The following is a 22,300-nucleotide window of genomic DNA, read 5'->3' as shown; positions in this document are numbered from 1 at the left end:
ATCATCCCTCCCGGTCTATGCTAAGTGCTGTGGCGGTGTGACTGCCCTGGTTAACTGTGGGAAATCTTATTTCTTTTAAATCGTGTTCTTCAGGTGAGATGTTACACGGCCAAAGGCCATCCTTTCACCCACACCACTTGCTTCCTCTGGGCAACAAGAGAAGAGCTGCCCCAGGTGTCGTCTTGTTGGTAGAAATTGTGTCTTTCTAGTACAGGTTCGTTATATGGTGATTATACCTGTGTAGGAAAATGAGCAATGCCTTGAGAAAGCTATGATAATGGATTATTTTGCCTTTTAACATAAGTGTTACGGCTGCTGTGCCTAGATGGTGGCAGCTAGTAGAGATAACAAAACTCTTCGTCATGTACAGATCAATATTTAGACTCTGGAGGACTGGCTCTGAGATTGCTGCTTTGGCTGTCTTAAGGACGTGGTGAGAGAAAAGTTGGAAGAGAGCAGAAGAGGGCTGGGTATATAATTTTTATATATATATATATACACAGTTATATTGATATATAACCTTATCCTTGGCTGCATCAAGAGAAGTGTGGCCAGCAGGTCAGGGAGGTGATTCTCCCCCTCTGCTCTGCTCTCATTAGACCCCACCTGGAGTACTGCATCCAGTTCTGGAGCCCCTGTTACAAGAAAGACATGGATGTGCTGGAGTGTGTCCAGAGAGGGCCGTGAGGATGATCAGAGGGCTGGAGCAGCTCTGCTGTGAGGACAGACTGAGAGAGCTGGGGTTATTCAGTCTGGAGAGGAGAAGGCTCTGAGGAGACCTTTTTGTAGCCTTCCAGCAACCTGATCTAGTGGGAGGTGTCCTCACCCATGGCATGCCACCCCATGGCAGGGGGGTTGGAACTAAGTGATCTTTAAAGTCCCTTCCAACCCTGAAAATAATATAATTCTATGATTTTAGTTCCTTTGTTACTGATTTTTGGTTGGTTTTTTTGTTTTGTTTTTACTCATCTCCCTTGAGTCAATAATAAAAATTATATTATTGGTTATCAAGTCATTGCAATCCTGAAAGATGAACTAATTTGATAGGGCTTGACTGCCTATGTTGCTAAGCTAACAGGTTAATGGGTATTAAATTAGAGTATACCTGGACTTTGTATATGATACATTTTCTTCTGTTAAGCAAATGACTTGTAATTAACTGGGTAATTCTTCCTGATTACAAAAGGGCTGTAGTATGCAATAACTTCAAGATTTTGAAACCAAATCCAAAACTCTAGATTTATAAAGAAAGAATTAATGGTTTGTGTGAGAAATGTGATAACATCCCTGAAAGTGGTTGAGGTATCAGTTGAAAGTACATGGAGCCATATGGTTCCACGAGGGCTGCAAGCAGAGCCTGAAGTAAAGGAAAAGAGGAGAATCAGATGTATATGGCAGTTATTAAAAATAAATGCTTAAATCCTTTTCTGGGCAATAACTCTTGAAGACGAGGCTTTCCAAAAGGAATTCAATGCCCACAGGAAACTCAGACTTTTTGCCTTGTTTTTGTGGGTCAGATCTGTCTACAATACTGTGGAGAGATGAAGAACAGACAAGGTACTAGCAGGCAAATCTGCTGCACAGCTGAGGGGATGTTAACATCCCCTCTTAGTTTGTTACCTGTGCTTCCCCTTCTCTTTCTCAAGTAAGAGGCTATTTTCCTGAAGTGATGCATGTGAGATTTAAGGGACTTAAAGTAATTTTATTTTTCCCCTCCCTGGGAACTCTCTTAAAAATAGTGACTGCTCAGAGAAAGATCTGAAAATACAGCTAAAATCTTCCTTGTGATGTGTCTGGGAACACCAAATCAGGATAAGTCTGATGGAGCTCCTGAAGTAGCTGGTACTCACTGCAGTATCACCCTGGCTCTGAAGTGCTTGCCTCAAAGTCTGGACTATTTGCCAGGGAAACAGTGGAGCAAAAGTATGCGTGTGAAAGTCATCTCCCTCTGAAAGTTATGGTTATGGGTATTTGTGTAAGTGCCATATTTAATATATTTCATTTTTTTTTGCACGTAACTCTGATGAGGTTAAATAGTACATGGAATTCTGTTCTCTGAAGAATTATTTTTGCACTGCTGTGGAAGCCTGAGAGAAGCAAGAAGACCAAGACAGACATAACCACTTCACACCTAACCAAACTTAACTGCTTGTCTGCCGCCTCATCTCCCCACTGCTAGCAAGTGCTGTAAAACTGTGATGTTTTAGTCATGTTGGCTCTCTGAACAGGTCAGCCAGGCTGGAAAAGGGCCTCAGAAAGCTTTATTATCACAACAGAGGAGGCTCAGCTTCAAATGGGGTAGCTGGAGCCAGAAACAGAGCCTCTGGTACAATGTTTTGTTTTCTAGTGTTATGAGAGATGAGAGGTTTTTGCTCTGGCAGTTTATTCAGCTTCTACCAGAAGTGCCAAGAGGAATCAGTCTTTACTAATAAGCTTCACTGGGCTCCATAGCTTGTATAAACCAAAGTATCTACCAGTGGCCAGTGGGCAATTTTGATGAGAGCCTCTGTGGTGGAGTGTGTAATGTCTCTGCCTTTTCTCTGTTGCTAAATTTTTTGAGAGAAATGTATAAACTGCTGTAATGTGTAAACCACCCAGATTATTACTCAGAGCCAGTGAGTATAAAATCCCATCTGGAAGAGGTTCAGAAATGACCATCTGAAGTAAAGGGACTAAAGACTGGAGGGACTAAAAATAGCTAAAAGGATTCCTGAGGATGTGACCTAAAGCAATACAGAATCTTTTGTGAGTCTCAAACAAAATCAATACAAACCTAGAAACTAGGTGAGCTATTAAACATCCCTGTAACAGCTAGGCCCATCAGCTCATATAGGAAGAATCTGCTATTTGTAAGTGTGCAAATACAAGCAGCTTCTCTTTTTATCTCTGCAGGCCATATTTAAAGCATTTAAAGCTGGTGATACCTTTTTTGATAACTCATTAGAAGAGTGCTTTTGCACAGCTGTCAGGCAAAGTCAGGAACATCCTTCAGCTTCATCAGTCTGTTAAGCATTAAAAACTATCTGTTAGCTTACTTGCTGTCATTTCACTTAAACAATCAGGAATTAATTACAGTAATTAAAGCAATTAGGAAAGCAAGATGGTAATTTCTTGCTTCCAGTGCATTGCATTAAGAAGGATTTGTATGTATCTGTTGGAAAATGGGCTCTCAGCTAGGGACAGGGACATCTGCTGCATATCAGAACTCAAGACGTACACCTGGGTGCTCTGATGCTCCAAACTTAGACATGGGTAGACTTGACTCCTTGACCAAACTTGTGGTAGTTTGGTTCAGTCTCAAAAGCAAGCAAAGGCCTCAGCCATAACCAGGCCACAACTTCTGTAGTTCCAACCTGTCCTCTGAAAAGCCCCCCAGGAACAGGGTGATGGTGAGCATTGGTCTCTATGGGCTTGGAAACTGGAGCACCACTATGCAATTAACATGCAAATCGTGGGTGGTTTTTCCAAGACTCATTTATCAAGGAACAAAGAAAGTTGTGGGTACAAGGAATCTTGTGCATGCCTTCTTCATCACAGGTCATTTGAATACAAGCAACCACTTTATTCCAAAAAGGTGACAGCCTGAGCAAGCTGCCTTTGAGCTCTCCCTGCTAAGCCTCTGGCTGCATGGTGAGCATCTCCCTAAACTGGAATGCCTCTCAGGGTTACTCTTTGGTGCTGAGAGGCCTCTTAATAACTACAGACCTTTCGGAAGTGGCCAGCATCATGCATAACCTTGAGCACTAAGATTTTGTATTGCCAATCTGATTTTGTATTGGTAACTTGGAATCATGATTGTAGCCTCTGCAGTAAGAAATAGGGTGACCTTTGCCCCTGGACTTTCAAGTCTCACTTTCACAACCCTTTGCTTCAATAAAACCATTTTTGCTAATACCTTTGTGGTGGTTCTTTAATTGATCTAATCCCCCTGTGACAACCTCTGCTGTGTCTGCTTTCCTGTGAAGCTGTCCCTGTGCCTGGTTTGTGTCTCTGTTGGAAGCAGAGCAGCATTCTTCTCTTTTCAAAAATTACTACATTTTTTGGTTATCATGTTAAAATTTATCAGCAAAATGATGCTTCATTATTGTGCTGTCTGCAGACCACACAGAGTGTTCAGAATGATTCTAACTGTCCATAATTACCAAAGCTCAGCTATTAGAGCTTCAGTGTTAGCCTAATTCAGAGCTTCCATACAGTAGTCTTTACCTCTGGCACAAGGTGTTTTCCTTGATGTATAGTCAACTGTTCTTTCTGCCCCTTGGTAGCAGAAAGGTTAGGAATAAGTAAGAGCCTCACAGGGTGTAAGAAAAGAAAAAAAGCCTTTATTTCATTGACTTCTAATCAAAACAGGTTCTGTCCTTAGTCATAGTTTCATAGGTGCTGGCAAGATCAGAGGGTGGGAGGTTAATCCCATGTGCATACCAATGAATAATCTGGAGTAGCTGCTGGTTTAGATTTCCAGAATTTGTATATTTGGCAGCTGAGTAATGAACCTCCGTTTCACCAAGCAATAGTGTCTGTGTTTTATACACAGATTATTAATTTAACCTGCAGTGCTCTCTAATACTTCTGTGTGCATGCACACTTCTTTTGCAGATATGACACTAACACAAGAATTTATTGAGGCACTGCTACCATGCTTTGAATCTGCAGTGTTAATTAATACAAATTAACTTTTTAATTGCCATCAGTCAGTAGAGTCCTATACATCAAAATGTCAACATGGGATTATACGTTCCAAACTATGGTTTGGGAAAAGACAAAAATATCCTTTTCAGAAGTCCCCGGGTTAAATGGTAAATATTTTCCATGTAATTAAATTTTTTTAAGAGACTTATTTGTTCAAGTCAAATACAGATAACAACCTGGAGATCACACAAACAGAATCTGTATAAATGAACTTGGGACAGCAGAGTGCTTGCTTTATAAAGGAAGGTACTGAAGTATGCACAGTGCAGAGGGAAATATTTAGAGAGTGTGGTGGCAGAAGTGTCACTGGTGGGGGCTGAGATGTTGTGCAGGGTAACCTGCCCAGAGCAGGAGCCCCTCAGATCCCAGCCCTGAGGATGTTCCCATGTGAAGGTGATGGAGTTTTAGCTGATCTCACAGGGCTCAATGGCAATGCCTAAACTGCAGAGCGAGGCTGATCATGCAGCTGGCTGCAAGGACAGAGCTTCTCTGTTTCTTCAGTTTCTATCTAGACAGCTGCTCTATGGTCTTTGCAGGTAGCCATGGTGGGGATACTGGTGTGGTGCTTGCTGCTGGACACGCAGGATCCCAGCTCCTGTGCAGGCCATGCTGCTACAGGTTTGTAATACAGAGTCTGGTGGGTGATGCAGCAGAGCTTGGGTGTCTTCCCCCATGCTCTCCTTCCACAGCCTGGTTCCCATGCTTCTGTCCTGGTTTTGCTGGAAGCCGAGGATGGTTACAGCAAAGTGGGCAATTCAGGCTTGAGGGCTCTGCTCCTCGGAGTGCTTCTTGGCCCATACCATCCCAGCTTCTGACTCTCGTTTCTCTAGGAGAACCTTCTGAGCATCCTCCCTTCCACCCCACTCTTGCTTTCATCTATGGTCCACAGGAGGGCTTTCTTTCTGCTCTGCTCAGAAAAAAATGGTTTAAGAATAAATAATTTTAGATCCCTTTCAAATGTCAGGTGGTTTATTTTGGTTTAATGTCTTCATAAGTACAGTCACACTAACAGTCTCCAGGGTCAGTCATGGGCTGTGTCAAATCACCAATTTTTCTCTCCTGTGCATTTCATCAGAACTAAGTGTTCTCTTAAGATGCAGGGCAAATCAACATCCTCTCTTTTTATCAGCTTTCATGGTCCTTTTCTCTCTCTTTCTAAAATGATCACAATATTTTTTTCTCTCTGCCTGGCAGAGTTGTTCTGCACGTCTAGTACATTTTCCCTTGTATTTTATAGCCTACATGGAAACTATTTCTGAAATATTTCTTTTAAAGATAGCCTGGTTGCACCTGAATAAAGAGTTCCTGGGAAGGATAAGACAGGAGTTTCTGTTTACTACATTCCTCCTTACACAACACCACACTGACTGCCAGAGGCAGCAGTGCCAGGCCTGGATAGGCCTGAGGAAACTCCCCAAACTCCATCTATTTCCTAAGTGTTTGTCCAGGTGGCAACAGAGTATTAACAAGGAAGTACTGTAAACTCATGAATGCAGTTTGCTTGGGTGTGTTATTCTTCCAAGCATGCAAAAGGCATATTTTTAACAGAGATACAAATGACTTCCCAAGAAAACCAGGCCACTACAAAGATAACAGTGAAGGTGTGTAGAGAGAAAATTAGAAGGGCCAAGGCCCAACTGGAGCTAAACTTGGCCACTGGTAAAAAATAACAATAAATGTTTCTATACATATATCAACAAGAGGAGGGCTAGGGAGAATCTCCATCCTTTATTAGAGACAGAGGGAAACACAGTGACCAAGGATCAAGAAAAGGCTGAGGTACTTTCTTTGTCTCAGTCTTTAATAGCAGGGCTTGTTGTTCCCTGGGCACACAGTCCCTTCAGATAGAAGCCAGTGATGGGGAACAGATTAGGCCCCAAGTAATCCATGAGGAAATGGTTATAGAACTGCTTCATAAGGTGCACACTCATAAGACAAAGGGGTCAGGTATTTGTATGCCCTAGAGTGCTGAGAGAGTTGGCAGATACGGTTGCCAAGCCTCTCCCCATCATCTTTCAGAAGTCCTGGCTAACCAGGAGTGTCTCATAGGAGGCTGGCAAATGTGACACCCATCTTCAAGAAAGGCTGGAAAAAAGGATCCCAGTAACTACAGACCAGCAGTCTCCCCTTGGTGCCAGGGAAGGTCATGGAAGGGATAATCTCAAGAGCCATCATGGAGCAGTTAAAGGTCAACCAGACCTTCAGGCCCAGTCTGAAGGCAGGAAGGCAGATCCTGTTTGACAAACCTGATCTCATCCTATGGTAAGGTGACCTTAGTGGATGAGGGAAAGGCTATTGATGCAGTCTACCTGGAGTTCAGTAAAGCCTTTGACACTGTCCCCCATAACACCCTCATGGGGTAGCTGGCTGCCCATGGCTTGGATGGGTTAAACACTGGCTGTCTGGATGGGCCCAAAGAGGTCAATGGAGTTAAGTCCAGTTGGTGGCTAGTCAGGAGTGGTGTCCCCCAGGGCTCAGTGCCGGGGCCACTCCAGTTTAACATCTTTATTCATGATCTTGATGATTGAATTCACCCTCAGTAAGTTCACAGATGACACCAAGTTGTGAGGGAGTGTGGATCTGCTGGGTGGTAGAAAGGATTTACAGAGGGACCTGGACAGGCTGGATCATTGGGCTGAGACCAACTGTATGGCATTCAATAAGGCCAAGTGTCAGGTCCTGAACTTTGATCACAACAACCCCAGGAAATGCTACAGGCTTGGAGAAGAGTGGCTGGACAGCTGCCTAGCAGAAAAGGACCTGGGTGTATTGATTGACGGTCAGCTGCATATGAGCCAGCAGTGTGCCCAGGTGGCCAAGAAGGCCAATGGCATCCTGGCTTGTGTCGGAAATTGTGTGACCAGCAGGACTAGGGAACTGATCCTGACCCTGTACTCAGCACTGGTGAGGCCACACCTCGAGTTCTGTGTTCAGTTTTGGGCACCTCAATACAAAAGTGACATTGAGGTGTTGGAGAAGGTCCAAAGAAGGGCAACAAAGCTGGTGAAGGGTTTGGAAAACATTCCCTGTGAGGAGTGACTGAGGTTGTTGGGGGTGTTTAGTCTGGGGAAATGGAGGCTGAGGGGAGACCTTATCACTCTTTACAAATACCTGAAGGGAGGTTGTAGTGAAAGTGGGGTTGGTCTCTTCTCACTGGTGACAGATGACAGGACAAGGGGAATGGCTTTAAGTTGCATCAGGGGAGATTTAGGTTGGATATCAGGAGAAACTTTTACAGAAAGGTTAGTTAAGTACTGGAACAGGCTCCCTGTGGAGGTGGTTGAATCTCCATCCCTGAATGTGTTTAAAAATTGCCTGGCTGAGGTGCCTGGGGACATAGTTTAGTGGTGGGTCACTGGGAACAGGGTAATAGGGTTGGGATGAGGATAGACTCAATGATCTCAAAGGTCTCTTCCAGCCTGAACAGTTCTATGACTCTATTTCCATGGGGTCTGCCACCAGAAGCAGAATCCTTCTGCTGTGGTGTCTGAGGCTGAGTAGCAGCCCCCCAAGCCTGAAGATGCCCACAGAAACACAGTCACCTCCCAAGCAGCTTGTGAGCAGTGAGTCCCAGCTGCAAGGGACCCACATAGGACCCTGCCCTGGACACCCCATGTGCTCAGAGAGGCTTTGGGGGAGGGAGTGCACCTTGGAGAAGGAGGGGTTGTGTGCAGCATCCCCCTAGGGCATTTCCTTCCCTCCTCCCACTGATACCTCACCCTTCTGGCACCTATGCAATCACTACTGTGGAAATTTCTGTTTACCTCCCAGCACAATTTAGTAACTCCTGAGAGAGGAAAAGCCATTGCCAGCAGACCTTAGGCATGCAGAAGAGATGCCACAGCTATGTTATCGGTGTGACAAAGTCTTTTTTTTCCCTTTGGTCTACATACATTTATAAAGATTACTGCTAAAAATAACTTGTCCAAACAAACACAAAATGTCAACTGTTCTTTTATTATAATATAATACTTCAGTGACCACCCTCCCCCCAGCAACACAACCCAAGCCCTGCAGACAACTGCTCTCCTCTAGTATGAAGCTGACAGAAGGAGCAAGCTTAATGTGTGTACAGTGAGCTCGGGTTTTGGGATTTTTTTTCAGTCTTTAGATTTTTCTTTTATTTAGTGACTCAGAGCTTTGAATCATTAGTCATATTTTTTTTTTAAACCTGGAGAAAGCTTGGGTTCAACTCTTGTAGCTTGAAATCTCTGAGCTGGATGCTGAAGTGAGCAAACACCACTTGATGTACTAATTGACAAAGGTTAACAGAGAACCAAGGGCAAGCATGGACATTTCACTAGAGGTGCTCCTGTAAGTGCAGTTCCACTTCATCAGTTCTGGTCCAGATTTGTACCACTATAGCCAGGAAGGTAACAGGTAAACAGCACAGGTATGGGTCTATCTAATGCACACTATGGGTCTATCATGAGGAAGTGATGGGGGATATCTGAATTCTTACTGATTTAGGGGATTGGTTGCTAGTGTATAATTAAGAACCATCATCTGACAACAAGGGTTAAGCCCAGAGAAGATCCTTGACAAGGGAAGAATCTGGGAAACTGGAAAACTTCCCTTCATGATTACATGAGCAGGTACTAAAAATATATGCACGCTTCTTCCAAGGATGCTTGGAGTGGTGGGCAATTTCTTTTGTGTCCATCTTCTTGCAAGGCTGTGTTTTGTAAAATCTTGTTTGTAAGAAAAGCATTTTAAAACAGCAAAGGCTGTTGGAAGCTTTACCCACCACTGCATCCAACCAGAGCTCCTACTTCAAACTGCTTTGTGATCCTTGATAGTACAATTTTTAGAACACACTAGAAATTGTGCAGAACACAATATGCAACAAACGACTTGTAACAAGCTGAAACCACAGTTTTACTGCCAATTTACTCCAGCTTTTCCTGTTGATTTATCTTTCATGAGTTGCCCATCATTCTTAGTACTTTATGGTCCCTGCTTGTTCTGTTAACAAAACCAGAAGCATTTCAAAATGCAAATGGTTACAAATACCACACGCTCTGACAAATGTGCACCCTTTTGTGACTCTCCTGTGAAAAATTAGTTACCTTCCTATTTGAAGAGAAGCGCTGGCTGCAGTGTCAGAAGGTGGTGGCACACTCATGTCTTGTGCTAGCACTGGTCTCTGTGTAGCCACCAGCATCTTCCACTGCTGTGGAAGCCCTTTCTGCAGCTCAGGGTGGCACCAGCAGCTTGCTGCCCTGTACTTCTTCAAAATGTGATTGTGGAGGACAGAGTTGATGGATGCACTCAGGTAGAAATGCTGCAGAGCTAATATGCTAAAGTACTGGGAGAACAGCATCATCTGATCCCGCCAATGTGGAAAGGCAACCAGCAAATTACAAAAGCCAGAACCACCACAGCTGTAAGATAAAATAACACATGTGACAATTATGGACAAGGCAACCTTTCAACCATCCAGTAAACTGAATTTTACATGGCTGATTTTGCAGGTTATCCTAACTGGCACAAATGATCCATAAAAATAATGGTGAGAAATAGTTGGAAGCCCATGCAAATGGGAATAGCATCAAGTCTGATTGTTAGTTTTTGAATTACTGGAACTGGTAAAATGGAACTGGCAAAATCTTCAGCTACACTCTGAGATGAGCCTGCTGAGAAAATCATAAAAAACCTGTGTTGTAACACTCATATAATAATGTCAGGCACAACAAGAAAGATTCCTTTTGGCAATATCCATAGTGCCCTGTGTGTGATATGAAAACAGGACACAGCAGCTCCTCTTGACACAGAGCTGCTGATGTGTCTACATCGCTGAAGCAGACCGTGGGGTAAGGGCTGTACTTCAGCCATGCAAACTCCCACTGCCTTTGCACTATTCAGGTTGATGACCTAAAGACTACAGTTCAGTTGGTCTACTGATTTTTATCTACTGAACCTCTTGCACACATCCCCAGGAAATTACTGCTTGAAACAGGTATTTGACTTGATGGATGCATAGCCTGAGCCACTTCAGCTGTTCTCCTGGTCTTAGATTGGATTTTAGCATAATGCAAAAAATAAAAACAGTCTTGAAATGGCAACCTAGCAGGAGCAGATGAGGGACTAAACAAGGTAGTATTGTATCTATATTTTAAAATTACTTTTGTTTATAAATGTAGGTAAGCAAAAGAAATAATCATTTATGAAGCACCCTTCATGTTTCTCAGAGCTTAAAAAAAAAGGCATCTGGCCAAATTTATGCCTGTAACAAATTACACGTGTCATGCTGCTGGCTCTTTGAGATAAGATAAGGGGGAATCAGCCTGGTTCAGTGGCTTTTGAGGAGATCGTGGACATGGGTGTTTCTCTTTGAAAACCTCTCTCGGGCTTATTAGCTTCTTTCCCTAGATCCAGACAATTTCTATCCAGCTGATTACATCCTCGGTGAAATAAGCCTCCCATATAGTATACAAAATCTTTGTTAAATGTAGAAAAAAAGTAAGCAGGGCATTTTTTTTAAGTGCTCATTAAACATTAGTTGGCTTTTTTTTCTTTCCCCTTTTCCCCTCTTCTCCCCTGTGCCCGGAAATCAGTCACTCACTATTTACAAATTTTAAAGCCAAGGACAGGCTCTAAACTTTCCTGCAGATCTCTGAACTTTCCTGAGCCTGCCACTAGGTTAATGAACTTACGACTACGAAAAGGAATTAAAAATTAACAGCATCCTACATCTGCAGGAAGTGCTTTGCTATTATGTGACTTGCCCACCATGACTTGAAAGGGTTAAGCTGCTGTTTTTCAGCCTATTTGGGCAGTGATTTTACTTGTAGGAGAGCTACAGAAGATCACTAAGGAAATCAAACCATTTTTAGAGAAGAAGCAATCTAGTATCCAGAGGTGGTGCTGCCCACTGGAAGAGATTGCTGAAGTCACCACAGTATTTCTGAAGTTGCAGACTACCTTGTACTCGGTCTTGCCTAGTAAAATTGATAAAAAAGGTATTTCTGCAGAAGGCAGTCACGCTGCTGAACAGGCAGTGCACTGGAGGGCTCAGCAGCGTGGCTGGGATGTTCCCTAGCACTATCCACACCTTGCGTGGGAGCTGTGGGTGCTTTGACCCCCGTCCAAGCCCCAGCCATGGCCCAAGGCTGGATGGAGGAGGGACTCACCCAAGATACTGACTGCCTGGTGGTGCTCCTTCTCGCAGAGGACCACGCTGGGGCCCTGCAGATGGGCATTGCTCTGCCACAGCTCTCGGCTCATGAAGCCACACAGGACATGGAGGCAGATGATGGGCAGGATGAAGTAGGAGGTGGTGACCCAGAGCATGGTGGCCAGTGAGCTGGACTCCATGGCCTGCGGGGTGGGCTTGCACTCAGGCTGAAGTCGGTGTGGTTGTCAGGCTGCTTCACACCAAGGAAGAAGAAAGGGCCAGCAGAGAGGAAGGCAAAGACCCAGAGGATGCCGCTGACAGCCTTGACCCGGCGCTCGGTGACAACCACGGTGGCCCTGAGGGGAAGCAGATTGCGAGGTAGCGCTCCTCGGTGAGGGCGGTGATGTGGAGGAGGGTGCAGCCGGTGCAGCCCTCGCTGAGATAGAGGGAGAAGCAGCACAGCAGCTGCCCCAAGACCCAGAGGCGCCAGAGCCGGCAGAGGTCGAAGGGCAGTGCCAGGAAGATGAGCAGGTCCGAGACGGCCATGCTGCCCAGGCAGAGGTTGGTGGTGGTCTTCATCCCGCGGTGCCTGCGAACACCAGCACCGTCGGGACGCTGCCCACCACGCCGACCACAAGAAGACCCAGACAGCCAGCCATGAGGGGGACGAGTGCCCGCACCGGCAGCGCGGTGCACACCCGCAGGGCGGCCAAGGCCAGGGCTCTTCCCCGCTGCCGTTCCCGCCACCGCCCCACATCCCACCGGGGGACGCGCCCGCCTCAGCACCCACCTCAGCACCCACCGCCGCTGCCAGGTGGGACGCGCCCTGCCGGGGTCTCCCCGGCTCCTCCGGTCCCGCCCCGCAGCGGGGGGCTCCGGGGAGGTTCAGCCAGCTCCCACCGCCCCACCCGTACCGCCCTCCCCTGCCCGCCCCGCGCTGAGGGAGAGGGGGGCACCACGGTCCCGCCCGAAGGGGCGGCGGGAGAGGGAGGGGGAAAGCAAAGGGCGGCGGCGGGGATAGGGGCTATGAACAGCACGGACGGACGGACACCCACAAATTAAAAAAAAAAAGAAAGAAAGAAAAAAAAGAATGATACTTTTATTTTCCACGGATTTTTAAAGATACTTTGCTACATAGTTTATGTATTTTCTATGAGACTATACAGGTTCGTCTTCATGGAGTCCGACGTTGTACAATTGTAAAGTGATATGTTTGGTAGTGTGTCTATAACATTTTAAAAAGTTTGAAGTTTTTCTTTTTTTTTTTCCTTTTTTTTTTTTTTTGGAATGTACAGTATATGAGGTAAAATTAAGATTACATTAAAAACTGTCTTCAATGCAGTAATACGCACTGAGGCTCAAATGGCAAATACACTATTAAATGACTATCAAAAATAGGAGCTCATTTGAATTTTACTATGAAAAACATTAAGTCACTGCAGATTAACTGTAGTAACAAATCTTACCGTTTCAGACATTCAACCATAAGAAATCTCTGGGCTGTTACACGCAACCTCATTTGCACTGCCAAACATGGCACTTTTTAAAGAAGTTTCTAGAAAACATCAGTTATCGCGGTATCCTGCGGGAAGGTATCAGCCTATACGTACAAATGACAGATTGGAAATAAATGTAAACATACAGTACATTTTAAAGACAGATCGTTCTTGCCACGTGAAGGCCAAGTTCTTTGTCATTTCTTTTTTTTTTTTTTCTTAAAAAAAAAAACCAAACCGAAACTCAGCAACATTATTCTACAGCACAGATCATTGGACGCATAAACAATTACAATACATGCCCGTTCTAATATAAGAGAAATTCTTCAGTGATCTTCAAAGCACAAGACAGAGGTTCCTTTTTTTTATTATTATTAAGACTGACAGAAGTGTTTAATACCATTAAAAATGCTAAACTGAACACAACTAGAAGTCATTAATGATCCACTATCTTGTAACTCAAATAAATTAAAAAGAGCTAATTACAAAGTGTATAACAAATAACATAAGTGTGATGAGACAAAGATTTTTTTTTTTTTCAAGATAGTTTCACTACAAGCTTTGTGTCACTGGCAATCATTGACATCTAGCAAGATGTTCAATGGATACTTGATAAAATTCAGTCTGGTCATTCAAGAACTCACAAATGCAAGCTCACAAAACATTGATGAGTTATGCAATTGCAAAGTGCTCTAATGCAACATTAACTACATGCAATCAACAATTTGGTACAGTATCCAAGGAGACGTTACATTAAACATCAGGATCTCAAGAAAAAAGCAGCTTTAAGTTTTCTGGTGCAAATTACTACACTTCGTCTTCTGATTTGGTGCCCCAAAGAAAGGAAGAAAGAAAGAAAGAAAAAGAAAATGAAAAAAAGGCAGTGCTTGATTCTGGTGGATATGGCAAGTGAATGTCAGGGAAACAGCAAAAATGCAATAATTAATTTTATCTCAAAAATCTATTAACTGGCCAAAATCAGAGGGCACAGACATCTGTATAAACTACATCCAATCAAAGGTCATCTTTGTAAATAAATTTTTTTCAATTTAAGTAAGGTTAAGAGGTTCTCTCACACTCTCTCTTCTATATTTGTAAGAAGTAAAAGAGACATTTTTGTTAAGTAAACATCAAATCTTGGGGGCAAGATATATCACTTGTGCCATCTCCTTGTAGTCTTTCAAAAATATCTACTTGCAGTGAAGAACTCCGCATTTATCAAATAAGAAGCTTCCTTCATGCATGCTGTTCCATCCAGTTTATTATTTGCTGCCTGAGAAAAGCCCCTTCTGGTTTTCAGCATAAATCCTGCTTCCCAAATAATTAAGACAAATGAGGAGGTAGAAATACAGCGCTGAATTGCTTTCACAGCATCAGATTAATCTTGTATACAGCACAAGTTCGTTAGTGTAAGTTTTAAATGCGATCTACACATTATTCCCTGTTATTGTAGCAACCCTTTAAAGTGTGGGCCAGGAAACCCTTTTTTTTTACACTTGTGTTTACTGGTTAAACCCTTTTGATTAAACACTGTTTGCCTGCCCCATTTCGAGTTTGTACTGCAAGAAGGCATATCAAAGAAGAGATTGTATTTCTGTGGCTTGAGTTCTAATAAGCTGTGTCAGCCTATCCCTACCAGTAAGCATTTTAAAGTGGCTGAAAAGGTCTGCATCAGTCCCAATGCCGGTGCTAAATGCCTGGTTTTGTAAAAGCAAGAGAACAGAATTACTTTTAGGTTATGAGAAAGTAAAAATTAATGGGAGCATTCTAATACTAATCTCTTTTCTTCACTTTATTACAAAGTACTGAATGATAACAGCAATCAGAATGGAAAAGATAGCAAAAAGTGCAAGGATGACAGCAGCACACACTTGGTCGCTCTGTGACCATTGTGTCCTTGTGGTTTGCACAGTGTCCTTGTTGGTGCTCGCCGGTGGCTCAGTCCTCTGAGAGATGAAAAGCACTGGTGCACTGTAAGGGCCAACCAGGTCCTGGTGACCTGTGGTCTCTTGGCACTGTCGGATGGCACACGCGCGGAATCGGTATTCACAGTTCAGCTGGAGGCCGGTGTATCGGAACGACCAGTCCGGACCCTTATAAATCTGGCAATGAAGGAAAAAAAACCCCATGCATCCGAGTAAAAATGCCCTGCATACACATGTATCTATCAGTATGGTGTTGTTTATGGAGAAGGCAACCTTAAAAAAGGATGACTCCTCACCAGTGTTTTCACCCATGCGAAGAAAAATGGTCAAAAAGCTCATGAATGCTATTGAACGGCCAGATAGAAGTCTCCAGCCCTTTTGATGAAACATAGAAAACGAACTGCAAGTTCCTTTATGGCATGATGAGTACAGGCCAAATAAACTCTGTTGGAAGCCCTGGTGTTAAGGTGTTTCAGTAACAAGTTGCAATGTAAATACTTCACCATGGGATGTAATATGCAATATCATGCCGTAGGATTTTAGGTAATTAATTCTGTATCAAGGTACTTTATTAAGTCTAATCCAACCCAACATACTTCATTGTAGTTAAAATATCATGTGCTTAAAATATTGTAATTTATCCCAATATACACTGTCTCAGGAAAGCCATGGGAGGCCTCTCTGTGATGCTTAATTTCCTCAGATCCCGAAATGACATTAGGGTGTCCCCTGTGGGTGTCTCAGTTGGCTGACTGACATAAGCTCATAACTCTTCAGCATGGAGTGCCTAATTCAGTGAAATCTAAACACTGATGTCTCAAATTAATTCATTTGCAGCTATATAAAGGTCTTGTAAAAGCCAATGAAACTCCACGTGGGCACAATTTTCTGTTTATAGGTATATCAATAGGTACTGAGCTATTGATGCAAAGTACAGCAAAGTACAATTTGCTTTATTTAACTGATGGCAGGACAGAGAACTATCACATCATGCAGAAGTTTTCCCTATGGTTATCACAGCATTAGCACAAATGCAAACTATCAGCTGTTCAATGAAAGAAGCAGGAAGTTTCTTCCCATTTTGTTAAAGAGGTGTTGCTGTACCTGTGGCTACTTACAGACTCAGAAAGTCCTCTACAACCAGGCAGCTGAACTTTACAGGAACCTACAGCTTGGAGACTTCTCTTTTGCTCAAGAAATTGTTCCCACACTGAGACATACCAGAAGTTGCCTTGCCCTCAAATTTGTTTGCTGGAGTATTTATATGATTGCTTCCTAATCCCTTTAAGAGCTGGACTGATGCAGCTCCAACAGCAGATTGCTACCTTATTTTGTCTGAAGCATGGTGCAAGCAATTTGGCTGACAGATCAGGGAGAAAGAGGAGAGAAGAGTGAGGATTTGGCAGGGAAATGGTAATAAAAAGCCCGGAGTGAATGTCTAGGCAGTTCAGTTTTTTGTACATATCAAAGAAAACTCTTACCATCATGTCTAAGTATTTTAAAGGCAGTTTTCATCTTGTTTACTTCTTGACTGTTCTAATTTTAATTTTTGCAAAATAGTGTCCTCACTTTATTTGAATTTAGTGCCCTAAAATGATTATGGAAAAGCAAAAGGAATCGTGCAGCTTAGTGTGTTTTATTATTTCCAGGCTGAAAGTGTAACCTCTATTTTCCTGTGTAGCTCATTTGGCAGTGCATATTGCTCATCAAAGTGTGATTTACCTCAGTGTTTAGAAGCAACACTGACTATGTCTTACATACTTAAAAGTTGAATTTACAACTTTAAAATTACAATAAAGAATAATCACATGGAAAGGAAAAAAACATCTTGGATTATGGTTGATCTCTTACTGGAAAACATAACAAATGCTCCTAACAAACACAGCACTACACTAAAACTTATGAATTACAAAAATATTCAGACCTATAATCTACCAAAGCACAGGCAAACTTATTTAATATTGACTTATAATGAAATTATACCAGAATTAATTGTGTTTCCTTTCTGGAAGGAAACCTGCTTGCTTAATAGTGTGAAACAGACTTTCCTAGCCTAATTTCATGTCAATTATGTGGCAGTTTTCTGGGAAGCAGGATTAGCACTGCACACCCTCTTTTAAACGTAGAGTATCTGTAGCTTGGCATTTCAAACTGCATTTTTGGATCATCAAACCTGAAATTAAAATACACTCCTAACTGCACATCCCTTGTACTTACAGAGTGCCCTACTACTGAAAAAATCTTGTGGTAAAAAACCTAATCCCTGAGTTATGTAAAAAAGGTTTCCCTACACCTTCATGTCTACATTGTGTAAGTAGGGGGTCCTTCCTACCTGCAGTTCTCTGTACAGAAGCAGAAGTTAAGACAACAAAGCTTTAATAATATTGTTCAAAGAGAAACCTCTGTTCTTTTTCTCCTCAGACTCAATTCTCTACCACTGGCTGGGTGGGTTTTTTTGTCAGTTCTTCCCATTAGTGGACCATTTCCTTACCACCTGAGGTGTCAATTTGTGTTTACTAAACCTCAAGTGCAACCCAGAGAGGCTGCACTTCATTGCACTGTTTCTATTAAATATCTTTTTTCTATGACAATGATTTTAGGAGATACACATAAACCTTTAATCAAAGATAATCATCACAGATACTAATTGAAGAAAGCTATAAAAGCTTGAACACATCATACCTGTTTGAATTCTGAGTCTTTGCCCACCATGACCTGAAGACAGTAAATAACTGGATCGCCCTTCATGGGTTGCAGAACCTCCCAGGTGATTTCACAACTGTGATCATTTATTCTCTCTATCCTTGGGGCTGACAGGAGAAAACACAGAAGTAACAGTTAGCTCTGCTTTCCCCATTATTTAATGTTATACACTACCATCTTGTAAAATTCTGTATTCTATCTGCTATTTTGCCTCAGAGAATAAAATCATTCTGATTAAAACGAACTCTTCCTACAATATTTTCTGAAACAACAACTGACAATTCACATAGGTCTCTCTACTGCTAGTTTAGGTATTGTCCAAGGGAAAGTAAATAAAATTTCGTGCCTACAAGTGTACAAAAAAGCCAAACATCCCCCCAGAAACCCCAAATTGCTAAGCTTAAAATTGTTCTAAACATGCTAGGAAGAATTTTTACCCAAATTACTGCCTGGTCACTCTCTCCTGGGAAGTAAGCATTCCAAGTACAAACATTCTTATGTAAAAAGAAAACCACATAAACCCCAAGTCTTCCATTTAAGGAGCAAATATTTTACACTTTTGGCAATTACCTGAAAGGAGCCTGCCCCTACTACCCCTATCTGCATTTGGAAAAGAGCATCTACACTTGGAAAAGAGCTTATAATTCTAAGTACCCTGAACACAACACCATGCCAAAACAAACTTGACATCCACTCACTCCCCCTCAATGAAAAAAGCAGCACCTTTACCTTTCAAGGCAGCTGGAACAGATTTGGGAGTAGTGAAAACATATTCTTGAGAAAGGGGACCTTCACCAGCTTCATTGCATGCCTGAATACAAAATTTGTATGATGTTGACTCACTGAGTCTTTGTACTTTGTATGTATGACACGGTCCTCTGTACAAGGATACAAACCTGAGAAAGGAAAGAGTAGCTTATTTTAAACACAGAAAAGGACTCCTCAAGTAGCTACAGTATCATCTTATGATCTATTCCCATCATTAACCAGAATCTAATGAGAAGCCCAGAGTTAAAAAGTGTTCTGGCATTACTATAAAACACTAAGCTCATTTTCCAGGGCCAAGTTTTTATTTTGCATGTCTTTGAACTAAAAAATCTCTTCTACAAGAATAGCTCTGCTACAGACTGTCTCTTGCAAAACTTAACCTAAGCATTTTCAGAAATCCTTCTGCATTTGAAACAATGGGAAAGAACAGCAGTTCTCTCTCTCAATGAGCTGTGTACACTTACTTTTTTTTTTTTGTCTTCTACTTCCCCTGTATCTTAAGTTTTTCAAAATGAGGCAACTGGATTTTAGCTTTTTGCTCCTTTGTAACTCTCCCTGACAACACCTAAGAAATGGTCACGGATCCAACTGCTTGTACATCACAATAAGATATGGATGACTGAGGAAGCTCATTCAGATCTGCACAGGAGGCCGGAGTCACACTTGGAGCACACCAAGTCCTATTCTGAAAGCTTTGTAGATTGCTCACTCTCCTTTGTGTTATAATTCTTACACAGACTGATCTTGGCAGCTCTCATTTGATTTTCAATTTTGGCATCCCCAGGACACATCACAAGCCTGTCTCCTCCTGCAGGGGTTACCATCTATTTCGACGTTTTCTTTTCTTTTAAATTTAAAGCAGATGGTACCTGCACGTGAGCCAGGTCTTTGGTAATGGCAATGAATTTCTTACCCGTAAAGAGTCTAATTTCTTTTCTTCCTTCCAGCAAAGCAATTTCACTAAGCAGATCTATTTTGTCTCACTGTCAAGCTAAAGCTACTCAGAGACTCAGATATTTACTGAGGTAAACTCAGTGTAGCAGTATTGTTAATTCTACCATTCAGGTAAGGGTACCTGCTGTAACATCTCAGCTTACATTCCAATTTAACATGAGAGAAAGGATCCCTTAAAATAAATTTTACTATATGAGTTTATTTTCCACTATGAATAATCACATATAAAGAAAACAGAGTAAGGAATACACTCCTTTTAATATCATGTATGTAAAACCTACAAGGCTGATTAGATGAGAACCCACAAGGCTGATGAGAACATACTTTACCAACTGTAAGAGAAAAGCGTGCTGGCACCAAACATTTCATTTAACTTTTCACATTGAACTTTAAACAAAAAAAACTATGTAGTTTTTTATCTTGTACTTCACAACAATGAACACTAGAGCCCTTCTTGCCTTGCCAGACAAGACAACCTCCTGTGTCTGTTATAAATTCAGCAAAGCATAGAGAACCTTGCCCTTTGCTGCTGCCATCTCCCAAGCATCAGACCACAGGCACACAGGGTAGACTGAAGTGATGCTAAAACCAACCTTCCATTCTTATCCTCCATTTGAAGGTGGTACTGAATGGAGTCAGTTAATGCTTTTGCAGTTCCCTCTCCCCACTTCAGCTTGAGAGTCTGAGAACTGTATGCAGCGCATTCCAGGCGAGGTGGATCTGGGGGGAGAGGCTTTGTTTTCAGTTTCATGGTGTGGCTGAAAGGACCTGCTCCAAGGCTGTTCAGGGCTTGAATTCGTACTCTGGTATTTAAAAATGAAAGAATATATTAACTTGAAATCAGATTCTAAAAAAGAACTCATCACTTCCACCATTCACATTCAAGAGAGAATACTGGTACCAAAGAGATGGTATTTTCTACAGTGAACACTTTCATCAGTATTCTGCTTTGGTAAGACTGTCCTGAATATTCAGGAGTGTCACTTCCCTTGCTACATTTCAGGAGCTGGACTGATTCAAAATAAAAACATGTTGGCATAGATGCACCATTCACATTAGTGAAAAGCTCTACATCCACGAGTGGTTCATCTTCCTGACACTGCAGGCCTTGTACCAACATTTTTGATAGCCACACTGGAGAGATGAGAGATGGTAAAAGATCTCCACCCTGAAAGAATCAAATGCATATCTTTGGCTGTTATGTTAGGTGAGTTAAAAGATTACTGCATTGAAATTTTAAGGGCTTTTTGGAACAGATATTATTCATGTGAAAATAAAGTGATGGTGCCCAGATATCTTTCTTGCTATTTTCACTGGTAATACATCTCCAGGTGCCTGCAAACATAAGCCCTCTTTGGGTCTGCTTGGAAAGGGATGAAGGGAAACTATCAAGAGAAACATGGCTGAGGGACTTGTAGAACTTGAAATTCAGGGATAATTTTTTCTTTTTTTTGGATACTCCACATAAAACAATGCTGGCATTAGGTTTACAAGTATGAATTAAAACAAGTAGCCAAGAAATTTATTTCTAAAAAGAAAAAAGCAGAAATCAGAAAAATCTGAAGCTCACAGGCAGCCACAGAGCATAGTGTGTCTAATCTCATTTTTCAGACTAATGCTTGTCTAAAATAGTTTCTAGGTAACTGGAAAAAGGTAATCACAATAATTAAATCCTGAAACAATCAAACACAAGACTGAGCCACAAATGTGTGTTCAGGCTTATTCATAAATATTTCTCTTCCACTATAGTAATAGTCAACATTATGCAAATTTATTGTATCAAAGACCTAGGGTTAATATATGTAATTTTTTATTTTCACAAGGCTGACACTGTATTCTATAAAACGACTTTTGTAAATAGAAGTACAGAAGTATCTCTGAAATAGATTCAGTTTGTTGACACAGAGTGCAACAGTTCTGAACTGTCAGCATTATTCTTAATTAATTAAGGCCACAGAAAAATTTTGGTAATGTGCCATTACATAGGCAGATGATATTCTAACCACACAGAAAGTGTGGGCTTAAATTCTGACTTCAGTGGGACTGACATTCTCCTTAATGTTTTAATACTGAGGACATGATTTTGTAAGAGGAATGTATAATGCATTCAGCCATAATTACTGATGTTTGCATTAATATTTTTCAGTAACCCTTGGGCTAAATGTATGGGATGATTTAGTAACTTATTTGAAAGATATTTAAAATTGGTTGATAGATTTTCAAACCAGTATTCTCCATTCTGACTGCCACCCAAATAATTGCTATTTCTGCAGGAAAGGCATTGTAAGTAGCAAGGAGTCATTAGATTTGACAATTCAGTCAATAAAGACTGGACATGGTCCTTCCTTGGATGGATTTTATCCTCTGTCAAACAGATTAGAAGCCATCTATCTATAAAGCAACCAGTCCAAAAAAACCTTATGGATCTGAATCAGTAATCCAAATTCAGTTAAACTGACACATATCTGAGACAGATACAACAGATCTACAGCAATAAACACACTGGAATAAATTGCTCTTGAAAGAGAATAAAACCAGCACAGATCATCTACTCATGAAGATGATCATTACAAACCTTCCTTTTCCTTCATGGCTATGTACTGAGGCATGTAGAGAAAAAATATAAGGAAACAGACAAAGAATCTGCT

General features: G+C 41.9%; 2 protein-coding genes across 11 annotated transcripts in view; both read right to left on the bottom strand.

Annotated features, from left to right (window-relative positions):
• Window positions 1–8,627: 8,627 nt before the first annotated feature.
• Window positions 8,628–12,543, bottom strand: MLNR (motilin receptor). Its single transcript, XM_030469446.1, is given in 5 exon segments — window positions 8,628–9,654; window positions 11,823–12,032; window positions 12,035–12,166; window positions 12,169–12,405; window positions 12,408–12,543. Coding segments are annotated over 5 exon segments (663 nt in total). The 5' UTR covers window positions 12,466–12,543; the 3' UTR covers window positions 8,628–9,628.
• Window positions 12,544–12,885: 342 nt separating this feature from the next.
• FNDC3A (fibronectin type III domain containing 3A) overlaps window positions 12,886–22,300 on the bottom strand; it is a 122,670-nt gene continuing 113,255 nt past the window's right edge. For 7 of the 10 annotated variants that reach the window (XM_030468993.1, XM_030469003.1, XM_030468984.1 and 4 more), the window contains 4 exons: window positions 20,246–20,455; window positions 18,660–18,826; window positions 17,910–18,037; window positions 12,886–15,404 (listed from right to left, as the gene is read on the bottom strand). In XM_030468993.1, coding sequence (XP_030324853.1) covers window positions 15,090–15,404; window positions 17,910–18,037; window positions 18,660–18,826; window positions 20,246–20,455 — 820 coding nt within the window. In that variant the 3' untranslated portion in view covers window positions 12,886–15,089. The remainder of the gene's footprint in view (window positions 15,405–17,909; window positions 18,038–18,659; window positions 18,827–20,245; window positions 20,456–22,300) is intronic. The other 3 variants (XM_030469016.1, XM_030469023.1, XM_030469050.1) reach the window with 1 other exon arrangement.

This window comes from Calypte anna, chromosome 1 (assembly GCF_003957555.1).
Source record: "Calypte anna isolate BGI_N300 chromosome 1, bCalAnn1_v1.p, whole genome shotgun sequence".
NCBI classification, from domain to species: Eukaryota; Metazoa; Chordata; class Aves; order Apodiformes; family Trochilidae; genus Calypte; species Calypte anna.
This window is presented reverse-complemented; position numbering and strand designations above follow the sequence as displayed.